The sequence below is a fragment of the Camellia sinensis genome, chromosome 1 (genome assembly GCF_055761805.1).
Source record: "Camellia sinensis isolate YWXY chromosome 1, ASM5576180v1, whole genome shotgun sequence".
NCBI lineage: Eukaryota > Viridiplantae > Streptophyta > Magnoliopsida > Ericales > Theaceae > Camellia > Camellia sinensis.
Window position 1 is genome coordinate 228,606,135 of NC_138961.1, and position 21,446 is coordinate 228,627,580.

Sequence of the window (21,446 nt, forward strand, 5' to 3'; positions counted from 1 at the left end):
ATGCAAACTTCCGATGTGGGATAGGGTGTTACAAACTTCCCTACTTATAAATATTCGCGTCCTCGCAAGGGTTTATAATCAATCAGAATACCATGGCAAGCTCATGGCCAGCCTAGAATAAGTGGCTCACATGGTTGTGTGCATAGGTCGGCTCTAATACCATTTGTAACGCCCTACTACTTGCTGGTCCAAGTAACCTGTGGGTCGACCAACAATACTCAAAAGCTTAAGTTCAAGTTACTTAGTAGCAAGGTAGTGATGCTTTATATGCCTAAAATCACCCATTTCGATGTGGGACAAGGTGTTACAAACTCCCCCACTTATAAATCCTCGCATTCTCACGAGGGTCTATAATCAATCAGAATACCACGACAAGCTCATGGCCAACCCAGAATAAGTGGCCCACATGGTTATGTGCATGAGTCGGCTCTAATACCATTTGTAACACCCTGTCCCACATCGGAAGTTTGCATGAGTGATCTTGGGCATATAAAGCACCACTACCTTGCTTTTAAGTAATTTGAACTTAAGCTTTTAGGTAATGTTGGTCAACCCGCACGTTACTTGGACCAGTAAGTAGTGGGGCGTTACAAATGATATCAGAACCGACTCATGCACACAACCATGTGGGCTATTTATTCTGGGCTAGCCATGAGTTTGTCGTGGTATTCTGATTGATTATAGACCCTCGCCAGGACGCGAGGATTTATAAGTGGAGGAGTTTGTAACACCCTGTCTCGCATCGGAAGTTTGTATGGGTAATCTTGGGCATATAAAGCACACTACCTTACTATTAAGTAACTTGAACTTAAACTTTTGGGTATTGTTGGTCAACCCATAGGTTGCTTGGGCCAGCAAGAAGTGGGGTGTTACAAAGGATCCCAATCGGAGCCCTGCTTCACTGCATTTATGGCATACCCCACTTGGAAGAGCAGCAATAAAGTGGTGGCAGAGATAGCAATGGTTGCGGCTGCAGAATGGGAAAAGGAAGAAAGCCTAGATCTAGAAATCGAAGAAGGGGGAAGTAAAGGGGTTTAAGAAGGTTTGGTTTAGAAAACAACCAAGTGTGGTATATAATATATATACGAGGGTAGTTTGATCATTTGGCATAACTTTGTTCTTGTGGACCTATTGTTTTAACGCATGGACTTCTAGATAAAGAAAGGAAAATACTATACAAATAAAGAAAATTTAATTTTGAATTTTTGACCCAACGCCTTTAAATTTTTTATTTTTTTGAAAAATTTACTAAACCGTCAGTACCAAATTTGTCAGCTTAATTTCACTAAGTAGTTCACACAACTTACCGTTTTGAACTGAATTAGACTATTATATATTTGTTTATTATTAGTTTTTAATAATTTTATATGTGAAAATAAAAATATAAAAAAGTAAGATTTAAACACTTATCTTGATTGTAAAATTAACTTTTATTAAAAATTATTATTATTATTATAAAATATATATTTTATTTCTAGTTATATAAAATTTAAGATAAATTATCAATAGGTCTTAATAGTTAGATTAAATTCTCATCAAGTCCTATTGAAAATAAATCTTAATCGTCGATAAAAATAATTTTTTGTGATAATTTTTTACATATGTTACTAAAAATTGACAATTAGTGACTTTTTTGTCACAGTTTTTATAAATTGTCACTAACTTACAATTAGTGATTTTTTTTTTAACGAATTTTTCAAACTGTCGCTAAAAATTAAAAATTAGTAATCTTTTTTTGCGATATTTTTTTAAACTATCTTTAAAACTTATAATTAGTGACATTTTTTTGTAATAAAATTTTTAAACTGTCGCTGAAAATTAACAATTAGTAACTTTTTTAATAATGTATGATGAAAAATATCATTAATTATTATAGGACTTATTAGACATTAAGTCTACTTAGAGCATCTCCAATGGTAATAGGTATTTTACCTATCTAAACATTACTATAAAGTACATATTTTATTTTGCCTATCAGCTATTTTATATTTCTACTCCAACCATGCTCTTTATTTTAGCTATTTATCTAAATATTATTAATTTTATAAAATGCCACATCAGCAACAAAGATGGAGGGAAATGATCCTGATGATTAAATATATTTTGCCTAGCCTTGAAGGCTAGCTACATGTAGCTAGTGAATGTGAGTTGAGCTAAAATGCCTAATCATATGCCTAGTGCATTGGAGTTGAAAAAAATGAATTATACTAGGCATTTTAACTAACAAACATAATATACATAGTGGGTTGGAGATGCTCTTAGTAAGACTTATACGTAAGTCTCCTAAAATTTATAAAACTATAGAACCGAATAGAATATAATCAAACTAGTTTCTATGGTTCAGTTCTGGTCCGATTTTTACAGAATTACAGCATGGCATAATAATTTAGTGTAACTGAGGGCCTAATATTTTGGGCGAACAGGCTTGCTAGTAGGTCCAGTATGCCAGCCCATTAGTATTATGGGTTGAGTTCACGGACAAAAGTTTTATCCTTTATTGGACTGCCTCGTATTTGTTTTTTGTTTGCAGGCTTCGTTTTCGTCCAATCCCAATTTTTTAAAAACATGGAATCCAAATTAAATTCAGTATTATGGGCCTGGTTGTATTTTCATTTAATATACTGCTTTAATTTTCTGGAAAACACACAAATTTGTTTGCAGAACTATTTATAAAAACTGTTTCAGGAAAAATTCTGAAAACAATTCACTTTTTAAGAAATATTGAAAAGCTGTTTTTCAAATGTCTGCATATTTTCACTCAAAAATTAAAATGATATGAAAAAAAGTGGGTATTTTCAAACTTTTCGTTGTTCTATTTATGAAAAACAAAAAATGAAAACACACAAATAAAAATAAAAATAAAAAATTCAAATCTTCAATTACAATTGAAAAGACTATTTCATAGGTTAATACAAATGTGCATTTTGAGAAAATAATTTAGGTGTAAACATTTTAAGGGTGGAAATTATTGATTCTATCACCTCCAAACAACTTTTTCAAATCTAAAAAATTACATAAGAATAAGTGAATTTTAAAAAGTTACAACGGCTATTTTTGCTTCTCAAGTCAATAAAATTGTTTTTTAGAATCCCTATATTAAATAAAGATATTAAAATGACACAAATTAGCATACACAATTGCTTTACATGTCCAATCATTAATAAATTAATTGTGCAATAAGAGATAGATTAATTTAATTGTCACATCAGCATAGAATTGTGTCCAAGTATTGACCAAATTTGATCACCACATCTACAAACCAATTTATAAAGCGAAAATTGATTTGTCAACAACAAACATGGAGCTCACACGGTTTTGATGCATTTTTTTTTAGGGAAAAAAAAAAAAAGAGTAGAAAATAAGTGCAACCAAAATTTGGTAATCGAATTAAAAATAATATTGATAAATTCAAACTCTTGACAAAACCATATTCACGTGGTAAGATCCGTTCGCATTGTAGAAAGTACTAGGAAATATTAATGATGTGTTTAAATTCTAGATTTATAAATTTAAAATTCACACACAAGTGTTAAAAAAAAATTGTGGATTAAATGATTTTTATTTTGAAAGAATGTGCATGTTTCATTTTTTTGTTTCCTTCTACGTATATTATTTTATTTTATACAAAACAATTGAAAATACTAAATAGGTAAAAAATAATATATATATATATATATATATATATTTGTTAGTCAACCAAATGAAATAAGACATAAAGTTTAAGGTCCAACTCAAGTGGGTTTGGATGGGTTGAGAAGTTATCTAAGTTTAGTTTAAATTGTGCTGACATTTGTTCAGGCTTGTCTATGTTGGAATTATAACTCGAGATTATTTGTCCAAGACTGACTCGAGTTAAACCCGAATTATCCAAGTTGCTGAATTGCTCGAATTATACATTTTTTTTTGCAGCTAAATTATTAAATTGTTAAAATTATACTCTAATTACATTTCTTTTTAGAAAATCATTAATAATATCAAAACAAATAATTGGTAATATTTACAATTTATGAGTGACAATAAAAAAAAATATATCTTGTGTTGTATTACTTATATATATAATATATATTCAATATGATTTAATAATCTAAATTATTTTAATATTATATAATAACTAATAATTTATGTATATTTAATATTTTTATATATCAATCTATATAATTTGAATTTTGAATTATTCGAGCTGTTTGATATCTAAATTTAATTCACATTTTTAAATTTTTTTATCCAAATTCATATGAAATTTAGAAATATCTTACTTAAATCTTTAAAAAAAAAAATGAGACTAAACTCGAATGGTTGGAATTAGGGGTGCAACTCGGGCGGGTTCGGTCGGGTTGGGGGTCTGTCCAAGCCCGACCCGAATTGTATTTGACAGTGCCCAAGCCCGACCATGAACCCGAGCATTGCTACCCAAGCCCGGCCCAAGCTTTGTATTTTGAACTCAGGTTAGCCCGAATTGCCCGAATTGTCCGAGTCCAGAAACCTGTAGGTAGATCTAAGGGTAGACATAAAAGATGCTAATTTAATGGTAGAAGACTAACCAAAAAAAAATAAAAAATAAAAATTAAGACTAACTATTTTACTTAATAGAAGACTAACCAAAAAATAAATAAAAAATAAAAATTAAGACTAACTCTTTTACTTTATTTATATATATTATATAATTTATTAAATTATATATATATATTATATATTATAATTTATATAATATATTAAATTAAATTCGTGTTCGGATTGCTCGGGTTGGCCATTGGTTCTGCCCAAACCCGACCCGAATTGCAATTTGGGCATCAAAAATCTGCCCAAGCCCGTCCAGATTACAAGATATAGTTGCCCAAGGCTTAAAAAAATTCAAACTAAACTCGAGTTGCTCAAGTTGAGCCCGCCCGAATTGCACCCTTAGTTGGAATTGAGTCCGCCCAAATAATACTGTGCGTAAAATTATGGTTGATCAAGTGAGATTTGAAGGTCAAACCACGCAAACGGATCCACAACAAAACGCATCGTGCGGTGGAAACTACATCTGATGACGTGGCACATATTGGGATCATTGACCGTCTTTCTATTGGTTGTTGTTGTGGCTAACATGGCAAATCGTGGTTGGCTATTACTACAACACCGACAGCATTGCTAAAATCATATACCATTGTTTCTTTTTTTGTTTTTGTTTTTTTTTTTTGAAAAATGTTATAAGTTTTGAATTTTTTACTAAATAAATGATTGAATATCTTATATTCCTTACACTCATGTGAAATATTTGATCATTTATTTATTAAAAAATCTAATATTTTTAATGAATAATACTTGGTAGCTCGAAATGGTTTTGGCCCGAATGACTCGATTGTCCAAACGACGTCATTTTAGGCATTTTTTTTTTCACTCTTAATCTCTGAAATAGGGAGAGAGGAAGAGAGAACAAAAGAAAGAGAATGAGAGAGAAAGAAAAGAAAGAGAGAGAAGAGAGAGGATTTATAGAGACAGAGAGGGCGCTCGACCCATCACCGGCGCCACAATCATATGTGTGTATGCACAGATAAATCTGTGTGTATATACACAGATCTATATACCTCTCTCTCTCTCTCTGTATAAATTTGTGTGTATAGAGAAGAAGAAGAAGAAGAAGCAGAAGTGATCTCTGTGTGTGTGTATAAGTGCCAAAACTGTTGTTGATGATGATGTGTGATGATGATGATGTGTTGTTGTTTGATGTTGATGATGATGTGTGATGATGATGATGTGTTGTTGTTTGATGTTGATGATGATGTGTGATGATGATGATGATGTTGTTTGATGTTGATGTTCTCTCTCGGTTGATAATGATGATCTGAGTTGATTGATGTTCTCTCTCTCCTCTCTTCTTCTTCTCCATCTTCTTCATCTTCACCTCAGCTTCAAAGAGAAAAGAGGGAGAAAAAAAAAATCTAAAACGACGTCATTTTGAGACTCGGGTCACTCGAGCCTCTATATTTTTGAGCTATAAATTGAAACTCATTTCTAACCTTACCCTACTATTTTTTATTTATTTATTGCTTAAAAAGGTCATCTGCATTTGTTTCATTAACTATTCTAATTGATGACTTGTCCAGTTTGGTCCCACTTTAGATTTTAAGGTTTGAGAAAGAGCACAAAGGTGTGGCTTCACCTGAATGTGAAAAAATTGTTTGGATTCATGGAGTTTACATGAATTTTGTTTTAATGAAAAATGTTAAATTAATATGAAAATTATAAAAAATTAATTTTATATATATTTTAAAAAATAAAATTTATTTATAAATCTCATCTTGAGGAATAGTAATCCGATTAGTTCCAAGATTTCTCCTATAAATCAATTAGTCTCATTGATTTTGGAAAGATAGATTAATATATTATTTGAAAATTAAATTTACAGTTATATTTATTTATATTATGTTTAAAAATATAAGATACATAACTTATGAGAATCAAATTTTGGGATAAATTTTTATGTGAGAATCTTTTTTAATTGAAATGACTAGAAATATGAAATTTTTCAAACATTCCAAAAAGATGTACGATTTTGAAAATATTTCAAAAGGAGTACAAAATTCCTTAGTAAGTTTTGAGTAAATATATAATTTCAATCTATAACACTGCAATGTAACATTCAAACATAACACTCCAATATAACACTTCAAAAAAACTCATTATTATACTTTTTTCAAGTGTAACACTTAAAAAAAATTCCTTAATGTAACACTCCAATGTAATTAAAAAAAAAAAACTTTAGTATACTTTTTCCAAACATAATATTCCAATGTAACACTCAAAAAAAAGGATGTGGAGATTCTTCAAACTATTCCAAAAGAGTGTGAGATCCTTCAAACCATTTCAAAAGGAGTACAAAAATTCATTAGTAAGCTTTGGATAAATATATAATTTCAAACTGTGAGTCTTGCATTTGGAAAAAAGTATACTAACTAGTTTTTTAATGTTTTTATGTATGTTACATTTGAGTGTTACGTTTGAAATTATATTAATTGGAGTGTTATGTTTGAAAAAATTACATTAAGAAGTTTTTTCATGTGTTACATTGGAGTATGCTACATTAGAGTGTTACGTTGTTACGTTTGGAAAAATACACTAATGAGGTTTTTAGTGTGTTGCATTGGAGTGTTATGTTTTTATTTGTATTGTGAGATTTGTTTTGGGAGGAAAAAATCCAAAATGTGTAAATTGCCTAAATGTGTAATTTCACATTTGAAGAAATTTGCTTTTATCCCTAAAAAATTAAACGCAAACGTAGAAGTGACTATCCTTTTATATAATTTTCAATTTAATGAAACCTTTAGGTTCATAAGAAAAAAATGAAGTATTAAACAGTTCACAATATCACATTTTAAGATTTATTGGTACTTCACAATTTTAAATATATATAGTTTATTTTAACAAATATACTTGTAATTCATTTTTGGTAAACAAAGAAAATAAAATTATAATTATCAAATCGATAGATGATATATATGGAGAGTGCTACAAAATAATTAATTCGAATGATTAAAACGAGACATGTAATGGGCCCACGAGCATGAACAATTTGATTTGAGAGAAGTCTAATCTAAAAAAAAAAAAAAAAAATCAATTTATAAGATTGGATGAACTGCATTGGTATATTGGTTGGGTTAAGCTTAGGATTTGTTGTTGATAAAAAAGAAGAAGAAAAAAAGGAAAAAAAAAAAAAATTTGTTGCCTTTTTAGTTATTGTGAATTAATAGGTTTTTTGATGATGTATTTTTGTTTTGGCACTTAGGAGGAATTATCCTATCTTTCAAAAATTTCAACTAGATTGTGTATTCTTCCAATCTTATTGGTTGCTTTTATGTAATATATAGGACAAAAAATAATAAACAACAAGTATACCACGTAAAATATGGGGCGGACCCATGTGTTAATTTTTTGACACTTAAGCCATACGTTCATTTCTTTATCTTTTGTGTCATTAGGCTCAAACTATAATATTTTTGGGCTAAAAAGACATAATTTGTCCAAAAAAACACAGTTATCAGTGAAAATTAACTTATCTGTCTATCTCTTGAAATCACTCAATTTGTTTGTCTTTTAAAATTTATCAAATTTATTTTTTTATCGGTTGAAATTTATCAAACTACCAATCTATTGAAATATAATACACGTCATTCATTCAAACATTCTATATGTTAAATATCACACATTAGTCTACCTCAATAAGAGCATCAATATCAGTCTCTTTAAATTTTTAGTCAAATTAAAACTGAAAAACCTATTTTGCTATCTTAGCAAGTCATCCACTGCATCAAACTTTCTATTCTAACTTAATTTTATTAAAACATTATTTTGTTATTGTATTTTTTATTCTTTCCTTTTTTATTAAATTGATGAGGTGCCACCCAAACAATTCTTAAAAAATGAAAAAAAAAAAAAATTGCCGTTGACCGGTCGATTGACCGGTTCGACTAATTTTCGACATTTTTTCTTCTTCTGCTACAAGTACTTACGGGACATCCAGTGGAATATCTGGAAAAACATCCGGGTGGACGACCGATTTAAAGATTTTGACCAAATTTTACTCTAAAAAATATAATAAAAAATTATATAATGAATGAACAGTGCTTCAACAAAGTTGTTGATATATTATAACAAATTGAATAAAACGTTAATTTAGAAAAATTGTTGATGTATTATAACAAATTGAATAAAATGTTAATTTAGAAAAAATTTGTTAAGACGGATGGAGAAAGAATTTGTTGATTTATTAATTATATTTTAACTTTTTATTATTTTGATCAAACTAATGCGGATGATCTAACATCCCGTCGCCGGTTTTCGTCGTTGACAACCTTTCCGACGTCAACGACCTTTTCTCTAGTTTTCGACATACGATGTAATAAAAATAAATAAATAAATAGGGGCAGGGCAGGGCAGGGCAGGCAGGCAAATATTGAATATTTCATGACAATGGACAAAGTCCACACAGTAAACGACAAAGACTTTGGTAGGAGCTAGGCCAACTTCTGGAACGGCTGCCAACAACTCCTCTCCAATTTCAATTCTCTCCTCCTCTAACACGCAAATCGCCTATTCGAAATTTGGGCATCTAACCAACAGAGACTCTCTCTCTCTCTCTTTCTAAACTTTGATTTGAATCTCGACTTTCTTTCTCTAAACTTCTTCAGACATTCCAACTCGACATTAGAAGACTTGTTCTGCTTTTGCATCTGCATCTGCATCTGCATCTTATCCCTCCTCTCGATCTTCTGTTTTTTTGGGTTATCAATTCGGCAGAGAAGACAAATGCCGAACTGGGCGCTGAAAGGCTGTTGCGATAAAGATCAAAAGATCTTCCTTATTACTATCGCTATCTTCACCGTTGTCATTTTCGCGGTACTTTTTTCTCTTCCTTCTTCTTCTATGTCTTCCTTTTCTTTATTTCTTATTCATTATTTCTCGGTACCTCTCTCTCTATGTGCTTGTTTGCTTGCTTGCTTGCTTGTTTGTTTGATTGCTTTAGATCCACCTTCAGAGCTTGGCTTCCATCCCTGTGCTTTCAATCTTTCCTCTTTTTTCAATTGTCTAATGTAATTTGCTTTAGTTTTTGGGGTGACTATAAATTTAGACACTTTTCTTGTTTTTTGGTACATATATATATATATATATACACACACTCAGGGACGGATCCAGACTTTGGGGGCTACTCTATAGTTTAAAAAATTTGGGCTATATATAATTTTGAAATTATCTAAAAAAAATTTCAGTGTGCGAACTCTTATAATTTTAAATTATTTAAAAAATTTTAGTATAATATATGATATTTTTAAAATTTTTGGGGTGCTGCTGCCCCCAACCCCCCTAGATTCATCATTGTATACACTAGAAGTTGAGCACATGCGATGGAGAAGATTGTGGAGAAAATTGTAACCCTCATCTAGGAGAAATTTATATGTAGATGGAGAAGAAAAAAAGGGCAAAAAAAAAAAAAAAAAAAAAATGGAATTAGAAACTTGAGCATTTACATAGGGGCAATTTGGGTATCAAAAAATGCGTGACATAAGTTCTGTGCTTTATAAAATAGTATAGATATATATGTTGATTAAATTGTTTGTCATCTTGGCATGTAAATTTTGGGTTCAGAAGGAGAATTAGATTCCAAGAAGTTTGATACTAAGGCCAAGTTTGGCTATACTAAACAACACACTTTTTATCTTTTTTATCTTTTTTTCATCACATCATCTCTCTACTTTTCTGCACATCTTTTCGTAAAAAGACAAAAAATGCACTTATTTAGGTCATTCCAAACAACTCCTAAATTTGGTAATCCCACTAAATGGAATCAAATAATGTTGTGTGTTCAATGGAAGCGAGTAAGAGTTCTGATTTAAGAAAAAAATGAGGCGGGGAGCATTTGCAACGATGTATGGAAGTTTTAATTGGAATTTCAAAACTGCACACAATCACACTAAAAATCTCACTCCACAACCACGCTCCATCCACAAGTTAAAATGCACAAACGGCACAACGAGCTCCTACTTATAGAGTCCAGGATTTTTATCAATGTTGGAAATGTGATTTGCTTGTGGGACTCTCTGTAAGTCTAATGGGGGCAAAGTAAACCTAATACTTGTACTTTTAAGGCTAGTTTTCTCTGTTGATGTTATTACATTGAAAGCTTGGAACCATTTGATAGACATATATGAATAATGCTAAGAGCTAGAACACATGCATTGCAATTATCACAAGAGGTTTTAGGCACAGCTATAGAAGCCATGGCGCAACAAAGTAAATACACGATGTGCTGAAAGTACTAATTTGGGCTAGAGTACTATGTTAGTGGATTTTGGAGGTTCTTCTAGGGCTATGTCCAGGTTCAACAAATCAATGCTATTTCAATATTTTGTTTCCATTTCCTGTAATTATCCCTAGTCAAACTTTCAGTAGTAGAAATTTGACTAATAAGAGCAGATGCATCCAAAAAATTGTGGAAGAAATATGAAATAATAAGTTTTCTTTATTATCCAATCATAATGCATGCAACAATATGGATGCTCAAGTCTTCTAATCCAATCAACATGCGAAAAATTTTTGATTAGATTTATTTCCGGCGAGAGTCCTTCGTACATCATTAAATCTCCCATTTGGGAAGAGGATATAACACACTAATGACCTCTCTATAAAAACTTTTTCGTGAAGCTAATTAATGAGGACTACACAAGCTTTTGATAGACTTATCACCTTTGGGCAAAATGAGCCCTCGAAATCAACATATCTGTATCAATCACCCCAATGCCATCTTTGAATTACTAGGCAAAATAACCCAACTTGGGTTGGTGATTGAACATAAAAACCCAAAAATGCAAACCCTATCCCTCCATTATTATAGCCTATAGAACTTTGAACGAGAAAATAAATGAATTTCTATGAATGGTCCTCTTTGGTGGCTACCACCCACTTTAGGGATGGTCTTGATGCCCATTAGCTAATTATTTCAATCACAAATAGATATGTGAAACAGTAAATTTATAGCATGAAAATTTGCACAATAAATTGGACAAAATATGTATAAATTTCCAAAAATTTCAAGAACCACTGGCAAAAAGATCCTAAAAATTATGAATATACGGACTGTACATGATGCATGGGGTCTGCCGGCATAAAGCATGATGCACAAAAAAAAAAATGATTGAACATGTGGTTACACACGCTGCAGTCACGGAGTTTGCATGTGGGGAAGGTGTCTAGGTAAGGCAAGGGATGTCACCTATCTCCCATGGGTCTGATAAACAAGGTATTTGGGTCAGATTATAGGTTTTCCTTGAAAGCCCATCATTTTGACAAATTTGTAAAAATTTCTTATGTAGAGTACAAGAAGCTCAAGGAAGGTTAAATTTAAAGAAATAATGATATTTAGATATCAACATGATTTCATAGAGAAACTGATAGGAATTTTATATAATTATGTTTTTAGTATTATTAAAGTATTATTTTATGATTATTTTTATGATTTGTAGGATTTTTTGGTTAAGAGTATTTTGGTAATTTTCATTATTGTTGTCATGGGTCGTAGGGGCCGCCCATGGATCGTCTTGTAGGTCAAGTTATTTAATTAGGTTTTATTTATGTTTCTTATTTTGTGTTAAATTAGTTTTAGATGTTAAAGATATTATAATAGTTTCATTTTTGGGTTATAGTTTGTTTAGGAAGTTTCCTAAGTCTATATAAAGTCATGTAATGCTTTTAATTGAATGGACTTGATATTTTAGAGAATTTTAGAGCTTTTAAAGCTTCTTTATGTATTGTGTGATGCAATCAAACCTAGGTGTGATGCCTAAGGAACTCTAGGATTGATTCTTAGACTTAGCTTCTTCTTCTCCTTCTTTCCCTCTTTATTTTCTGCACTTTAACTGCCCAAACGCTGTTCATGGGTACTTTCACTGCCCCAGAACAGCCCTTACAGTGTTGTCCCTGTTCGTCCTTCATCAAGTTTGGTATTAGAGCGAAAGATACTATTGTTTTGCGGATGTTCACAAACATGTATACGCATCCTAGAAGATCTCTTGGAAGGGGAATATTTTCTGAAAACCAAAGAGATCAAATTCTTTTAAAAATTGTAGAGCAGTTAGATAGTTTTCAAGTTCAGTTTAATTCTTTGGAAAGACGAGCAGCCCAACAGAAGGTTGTAAACAATCAGATTATAAAGGAAAAAATAATCTTATTGATGATTCAAAAGCAACTCAAGGAGATTTAATTATTACTCGAGAAGAGGATGAGGTCCAAATAGAAGACTTGGATGTCACACAAGCTGTAAGGAGTGAAGAATTAATGCATCCTGCTGCTGCTGTTCCAGAACTTATTATGCCTTTAAAGGTCATGATATTGCAACCTGAGGTCTTCGATGCAGTGCCTACGAAATCACCTAGTGAATCTGCTCCAATCATAATCAATGAAGTGGTCAATGGTGAATCAAAAGATGACATTGTGCTAGGAAAAGAGGCTAAAACGAAAAGGATCGAAATTGGGAATATCGAAGAAAGCCTTATGAAAATTGATTTCGATGAATTCAAAGATTTGATTTCTATGCCAATTGATTTTGTTATACTAGAAAAGTTTAGTGACATGATTGAAAAGATCGTCTTTCATTATTTTTTTTTGCAATCTCCGACGAAGAAAATGCGGTGTCAACTTGAAAATTTTAATGTGAAGACATGGATGCAATTTCAAAGCTTGTGGATTCTTATACTCCAACACTCAAAACTCGAGGTCGAGTTTTTTCCAACTAAGGGAGAATGATGTAGAGTATAAGAAGCTCAAGGAATGCTAAATTCAAAGAAACAATGATAGTTAGACATTGACATGATTTCATAGAGAAACTGATAGGAATTTTATATAATTATGTTTCTAGTATTATTAAAGTATTATTTTATGATTATTTTTATGATTTGTAGGATTTTTAGGTCAAAAGTATTTTGGTAATTTTCTTTATGACTGTCATGGGTTGTAGGGGTCACCCATGGGTTGTCTTATGGGTCAAGTTATTTATTTAGGTTTTATTTATGTTTCTTATTTAGTCTTAAATTAGTTTTAGATGTCAAAGATATTATAGTAGTTTCATTTTTTGGTTATAGTTAGTTTAGGAAGTCTCTTAATTCTATATAAAGCCATGTAATGCTTTTAATTGAATGGACTTGATATTTTAGAGAATTTTAGAGCTTTTAGAGCTTCTTTATGGATTGTGTGATGCAATTAAACCCTAGGTGTGATGCCTAAGGAATTCTAGGGGTGATTTCTAAACTTATCTTCTTCTTCTCTTTCTTTCCCTCTTTATTTTCTGCACTTCAACTGCCCAAACACTGTTCACGGGTACTTTCACTACCCCAGAACAGCTCTTACAGCGTTGTCCCTATTCGTCCTACATCAATTTCTTTAAGATATTTATTCAAGACATGATTTTGACCATATTAGGTGGTTTCTTGGTTGTTGATTTGACAATGAAAAGATGAAAATTTGACCGGTATATTTTATGTTATTGTGCCTAAACACTAAATTTACAAATTGATCCAAATCTCATAAAATTCAATCATCTTATGCAATTAAACATCAGAAACATATTCTCACTGATTTACAAAATAACATCAATAACGTTTTGGGTGAATTTAGAAAACTCTCTTTTCCAATATACATCAATTTTTTTAAATTAATCAAGGTTCTTGCCCTAGTATGGGTGCTATGATATCAAATGATAGACATATATGGATCATGCCAAGAACAAAAACACGTGCATCACATTAATTATGGTAGCATTTAGGTATACTTCTTTATTATTCTCTTAAACAATATAAGAATAGGGTTTTTAGTGTATATAGCGAGGAAATGGTACCTACCTATTTATAGAGAAAAACCTTCTCATTAGTTACTCTAATGAATTAGGAAAATTGGCCTACACTTTCGCTACCACACCTCAAAATACCAACAAGCACTAAAACCACAGGACTAAGGTGTACCATGATCCAATAACTGTTATGTTAAGTAACATCGTTTTTATTGGGCTCAACCTTATGTCCATAATATGGTATATATTCGACCTGTTTTTCACAAACCAAAAAGCGCACAATCAACATAAGCCCAATTGCAGAAATATATTCTGACACCATTAAGTGAGAACTGAGAACCATCTCTCCTATGCCTGATGATGATCCTCCAATTATTACAATTTAAGTAGACACAAGCTGTTGCTTGAAAGATGTCCAAATCTAGATGGAAATCTATTGAATATTACAATGCCTCCATTTTCAATAACCAATTACTAACATGTTCGTTTAACAAACATCACTCTATAGCGTAAACACCTTGTTTCTTTTTCTCTATGAAATATGTACTATAGACAAGGAAATGGGACGTGGAACAGATACACCTAAGGCAAATCCTGAAAAATTAGAACATGCACCAGGCAAGAACATGGGCATATAGAAATATGTATGATCATCTATATACTTATAATCTATCAAAGAGCATATAATATTCATTAATTGATTTAAGTTTGTATATTAAGCATCGCAAAACTTGGAAGACAAAGATTAACAAATACAGATGCACAATGGGATCCGATATGCTTATTCTACTATATTGTTGCATAAACAAACACACACATACTTGTATGTGTTCCTCTTTTACAATGTAATCTTCTTCATATTAAAGAGTCTTTCCTACATGGTTGACATCCTCTCAATGTGTATGATACCCCCCAAAAACTTCAGACAGGGTGCTGTTGGACACGTGCTTATGACTTTCAAATGCATGTGTGTGACATGATGTTTGACAGAAACAAGGCTGCTGTTCATAAATGACCTTGCTACATAGTTTTAATGTAAAATGTGTGACATCATAAATGTTTTTTCATGCTAATCTCCTTCCTGTATATCATTTATTTCATTATCTTAAAAGGTTTTCCAATGAAGGATTTGTGATAATTATTGTTTTTGTGGTGTAAAAGTTGAAAACTATATGGTTAAATAAATAGTTGAGAATTCTGAAATTGTTTCCATGTTTTTTTTTATAATGTAAATGTTGCATATCGACAATATGCTCATCAAATGAGTATAGGTGATAGAATGTGCTGAAATGAATGAGCAGGAAGGCAGGTCATGCTAAAATAGAAATTAATGTGATTGTAATCTATAAGAAGTTACGGGAAGCAAAAGACGAGAGTAATTTTGACTGAATCTATTAGGTCCTGTACTATGGTTGTAGTAAAAGACACTAGAATGACAAGGGGGATGCAAAAATTGAGATATTATATAATGTAGATCAATGTGGGTATCGTCCTATATACTTAAATAATAATAAAAAGGCATTGTCCTATATAACAAACCATGAAATAGAGTTCATGCTTGACATCACACAGTTAGACAAGATCTAAATTTCACTAGAGTTTAACACATGCAATTTGAAATAAATGCTAAATTTAATCCACAATAATAAAATAGTACTCCCTCCGTCCCATTTTATTTGCCCACTTTTCTATTTTAGTCCGTCCCAAAATGTTTGTCCACTTTCTATTTTGGGATGTTAAATTTTGTTAGATTTCCAAAATTGCCCCTTATAAATTATTATTAACACATTTTAAAATTCAAAAAGAAGGGTAATGGTGAGAAAAAATTTCAAAATTTGAATTAAAATATAATGATTGCATGTCTCCTTAGTAAGTTGGATTTTCTATAGTGGACAAATAAATAGGGACGGAGGGAGTATTGGCCTTTATTGATTTTTTTTTTTCCAATGATTTGTGTTATCTATTTTTCCTGATCAAACAGCTATGGAGGACCTTCGTACTGACGCCTTTTAAGCTCATCACTGTATTTCTTCATGAGGCAAGCCATGCAATTGCTTGTAAGCTCACATGTGGTCAGGTAAGAATATATATCTTCTGTTGTATTTTTTATGTAGAGGATTCATTTTCTTTTTCATATTGCTGAAGAAATTAGCAGGGACTTCTATATTTTGTAAAGCTTGTTGAATTCATTGTCTGGGTTGTAGTTATTATTGAATTGCAATCCAAGTAGGAGCTCAGATGGCTGATTTTTCTAATGAAACCAGTTAACTGCATTTACCTATAAATGTGAATTAACTAAAAAACAAAGTTGGTAGGTATGTAAAATTTGTTATCATTCATGTATACTTTGGTTAAATGGGACTAGTAATATTGGCGGAGTTTTATTAGGTGAGAGAGCTATTTTTGTTCAGCTTGTTAGTACTTTCAGTTGGTTAAATCATAGTTGATTTAGAACCGAAGGCCAGTGGCCATCACCCACACTTGTATATATAACTGAAAGCCCTAATGATGGGACAAATGCCTTGTCCTCAGTACCAAAAAAGATAATAAATTAGAACTTAGTAGCATGATTTACGAGTCAAAGATATATCAATGGGTTGGCTTGGGTATTTTCAGTATTATAGACCAAGTTTGTGCATGTTTCTGTTGTAGATATTCATTGTCATATGTGGTACTTTCATCTATGGGTTTTGAAAGAGGTGAGCTAGGCTGAGATCCAACCCAAAAGAAAAAGGTAAGTTGAGAGAAACTTTCTGTAAATATGCTACTTAGAGACTGTCCATGGCACCTACCTCCTCCCTGAATGTTAGCAGACTAAACCACATTAATCTAGACATATTTGTTCTTTCATTTGAACCTTTTTTTTTTTTTGCTTTTTTTCTTTTTTATGGGGTTTGATTGCCCTTAAAAGTAGTTATGCTGAAATTTGAAGCTTCCAAAGCAACTTCAAACAGGTTGATTTTTTCTTTGAATATATAATGCAGCATATGCTTATTTAATGTGACTAAAGTATGGATGGTTGGGACTTCAATGAGAAAGCAGATTCAAGGATCCCATCACTAAATTTAAGCCTTGATTAAATTAAATGTGCTCTTGCTTGAAAAAGAGTTGAATTTTTCTGTGGCTTGCATGGTTACCTGAAACACAGGGAACTCTTCTGCCATAAAATATCACTTTGATGGATATTTCACATTGAGGTGAACTTTAATAGTTTTAAAATTCCAAATCATCAAACTTGAAATCTTAATAAATTAGTAATTAATCTTCTTGAATCTCCCATCTTGGGATCTGCCGGGCGCCCAGACATCTGATATGTTAAATGGCATTACCAGCATTGCAAAAGAGAGAAGAATGATAATTAAACTGTTTGCAACTCCTATTTTGACAAATAAAATACAAGTCTTCAACGGCGTTGATACCAGAGATTCCCTCCGGTAAGAAATAACAAGTTCATCTCAGATGCACATATCTGAAAAGCATTATGGCCCATATGTTCCTGGAACAATTCATAGTATCCCTTCTCTTTTGGTGATGTAGTCCAACAATGACCACATCTGTATTTCCGAGTAAAGGAGAAAAATAAAGGGAAAAGGAAAAAAGAACTTCGTAACTCAAATTCACTGCACTGGTAATTAAACTCTTGCTTCAGTTTTTACCTGCATGCTACTGTCTTTGAACAAAATGATATCATACTTAAACATGTTCTATTGATAATTGTTTCATGATATTGCCGTACAGACGGTATTAAGTATTTTTATATTTGTAGGCAAACTGGTTAGGAGTCTAGTTCGCTACAGCATGCCTATATTTCATGTCACTCGGTGGATGTTTTCTTTGTATGCTCAACAACAGAATTTCTGACCTACCTTGATATGCAGGTGGAGGGCATCAAGGTTCATGCAAACGAGGGTGGGGTGACGCAAACACGTGGTGGTATATACTGGCTAATACTGCCTGCTGGATGTAATAGCCTCTTCCCTGCCATTTTCTTTTGCTCTGTAGAATGCATTATTATATTTATGCAACTAAACTATAACACACAGGATCTGTGGAACCATCAGAATGGAGTACAATTATTAACTCAATTGAATCCACCTGGTCTTCCAATTTTATATTTCCTCTTGTCTATGTTATCTTGATTTTGGCATTACCTTCCTTTTAGTGGCATCAGAGTTTTATAATTGCTTCTTGCATTCAGATCTTGGTTCATCATTTTGGGGAATGGCTTTAATACTTGCATCCACAACTCTTCTCACCACAAGAATTGCTGCTGGTTGTTTTATTGTTGCTCTGATTGTTGTGCTCTTCGTTGCTAAAAATGTGAGTGGAGATAAATTTCTATTTGTGTGCTTCATGCCATTTGCAGTTGCCACATATTATCATTCGATATTTTTCCTTTTATTTTATTTATTTATTTATTTATTTTTTGTGAAGAAAATAGTGGAATGTCTATGTTGTCATGGGTTTAAATTGTATACCATCTTACTTTCTTTATCCTATCATTGAAACAGTGGACCCTTCGAGGACTTTGCATTGGTGAGCACTTTCAAAATCTCAACAAAGTCTTCTTATAATCACATGATTCTTTGATATCCAATGGCTTCCATGGTCAAAGTATTGATACTCTCAAACTGAATTTCTCAGGATTTATTATTTTCATTGCTGTAATTTGGCTTCTCCAAGAGTACACAAAACTTCGCATTCTTCGATATGCCATTCTCTTCATTGGTATATGCTTTTCCCTTCTACCACACCATGTTATTCATTATTATCATTTGTGCTGAGCATAGATTCCCTTCCCTTCCATTTTTTTTTTCATTTTTCTTCCCATAGTTTCAATTTTTCATCTCCTTTATGGAATAGCGAGTGTTGCTTATATCTAATCCGGTAAATTGTGCAGGTGTAATGAACAGTTTGTTTTCAGTTTATGGTACAATCTATCATCCCTCCTTAGTCAATAGAGTAGATGCTAACAGAGTTATGAATCTCAATGACCTAATCTAATTATGCAGATATTTATGATGATCTCATATCTCGAAGAGTGAACTCCAGTGATGCTGAGAAGTTTGCAGAACTTTGTCCCTGTCCTTGTAATGGTGCTGCATGGGGTGTCATATGGTGAGCTTCTTGATCACCAAAAAGGTCATGAGTGGTTTGACTATAGAAATGTTCTGTTTGATGTGTTGGATGTGAATGTTTCCATGATTCCGTGCATATGTTGTATTCATCACTTTCTCACTTGTGGACTCCACTTTCAGGGGAATGATCTCTTTCGCATTTCTTGGCGGGGCCATATATCTTGGACTTGTCATCTTGTCTTGAGGTACATTTCCTTTTTGTATGGTTAGTCCACATCACAAGTCATGACATTGCAATAAAACATGCACTTAGATACTATTGGTGACTTATACAACCTGCACAAGTGTACTATAAGTTTTGCCCCTATTGAAAACACAATTGGATCCATGGCATTTGAAGGCCTGCATTTATAATATAGAATGGTGTTAGTGGAAATCTTAAATGGATATATTAAACATATGCAGTGTATCTAATTCATCACATTTCTGACAAAAAGATACCAAGTAAGATAATTTAAATGCCATGTTAACACAGTTGATAATGGTATTTCTGTGATATGCCAAAACAATGACCAATGGTTTCCTGTGATTCTATTTGGGATTAATTGTTGAACCATTAATTAACACTTGAATTGTGATATAATTTAGTTAGGCCTATAGACATGTCTATTTTGATGCAACAAAAATCATTATTAAAGTGATTGAGGGGAAACAATGCCACAAGCTGATTGTGAGCATCCCGGAATGGCACCAGCAGCCTCACTTAAAGGGTTCAATTGTAAGTGTTCAATAATAGAGGTATAAATTGTTCTCAGAAACGATACAATACGATCCCTGGGCTTAATACTTCCCCATTGTTAACCTGGTGCTTCTTAGCTTGGCAAAGGAGTGTGTCTACTATTCTTGTGAATCTATTAGGAATGCCCATCCAGTCGACAAAATGGACCAAAAATTTTGAAGTTGCTTAAAATTGAATTGAAAGATCCATAATTTAAAATCATGTTCTTTGATAAGGCAAACCCTTGACTCATGTGACTATTGCAACTATGTTATTATTACTAACATAAGCACTTGATTTTCAAGAGTTTTGATATGTTACATAAGAAGATGAAGAGAGAAAGGAAAAAAGCAGATATAAGAAAGGGAGAAACACAAACTTGAAGCATTCATTGTACAGAATATTTTGTCCTGCATTTTTATTTTTTTTTCTTTTCTATCTTTTGTTTGTTTATTTGATGGGGTTAAAAAATTTGCTTTGGAAACTTGTTTTTACATTTCTCACTTAATAGTGCATTTCATCTTACCCTAACTTCGAATTTTGTATCTAATTGCAGGTTCTCAGACTAGACTTGAATTCTTCTTCATATTATGGAGAGCACTAGCGCTCATTTTTTCTTGTTATTTCCTTCATGATAGTTGTATACCAGACCTAGACTATCTGATTCATCTGAGATTGTTTAGTGTGTTTTATTTGCACTATAAAAAATTCAATTGCTTCATTCTTTTAACCCTTTCTTGGGTTTCACATTTCTGATTTATGACTATACTGTATAGCAGAACTTGATTGATGTATTCAATTTTATTAAACACTCTAGTAGAAGTTTTTGATTGTATTTTGCATTAAAATCTTCACACCTGCCAAAATTGATGAACCCGATGGTAAATTGAATTAAGCCTTTTAAGTTGGTTTCTCAACTAAATGTAGTAAATTGAATCTAATGGCCTATATGGCAGATAACAAATACTATTGCTCTCAAGGCATAACAGAAGCAGTAAATGAGAGAGGGATTAGCAGAACAAATACATACCATGACAGCGGATGTTGCTTAAAAGAGCTGCAACTGAAGACAGCGATACCTGGCTTGGCATTTCAGCTGCCTGGAAAGATAGAAACAATATCCATTACATTGATGTAGAAAGAGAGAGAACACCCCAAGCAATCATATGAAGAAAAAAAAAGAAGAAGGAAATGCGTACGCTACTAGCTGACATAGACAAGCAAATGCACACTACATTAGGACTGGTTACTTCAAATTACTCCCAAGGCAAAACTG

The 21,446-nt window shown here is 32.2% G+C and overlaps 1 protein-coding gene across 1 annotated transcript; it reads left to right on the forward strand.

The window, feature by feature from the left end:
• The first annotated feature begins 8,891 nt into the window (after positions 1-8,891).
• On the forward strand, positions 8,892-21,018 carry LOC114322406 (peptidase M50B-like protein). The gene is made up of 10 exons (XM_028269707.2): positions 8,892-9,375; positions 16,296-16,391; positions 18,193-18,277; positions 18,513-18,634; positions 18,826-18,850; positions 18,959-19,042; positions 19,215-19,244; positions 19,327-19,432; positions 19,573-19,637; positions 20,727-21,018. Exons 1-9 carry the CDS (start codon positions 9,286-9,288, stop codon positions 19,634-19,636), a joined length of 702 nt encoding a protein of 233 aa, XP_028125508.1. The 5' UTR covers positions 8,892-9,285; the 3' UTR covers position 19,637; positions 20,727-21,018.
• The last annotated feature ends 428 nt before the right edge of the window (positions 21,019-21,446 follow it).

Bases quoted from the DNA above. Each gene is read 5' to 3' on its own strand.
- LOC114322406 (XM_028269707.2), top strand. From the start codon at position 9,286: ATGCCGAACTGGGCGCTGAAAGGCTGTTGCGATAAAGATCAAAAGATC. The intron at 16,392-18,192 runs GTAAGAATATAT...CTTGATATGCAG, and splicing joins GTAAGCTCACATGTGGTCAG to GTGGAGGGCATCAAGGTTCA. The intron at 18,635-18,825 runs GTGAGTGGAGAT...TCATTGAAACAG, and splicing joins TGCTCTTCGTTGCTAAAAAT to TGGACCCTTCGAGGACTTTG.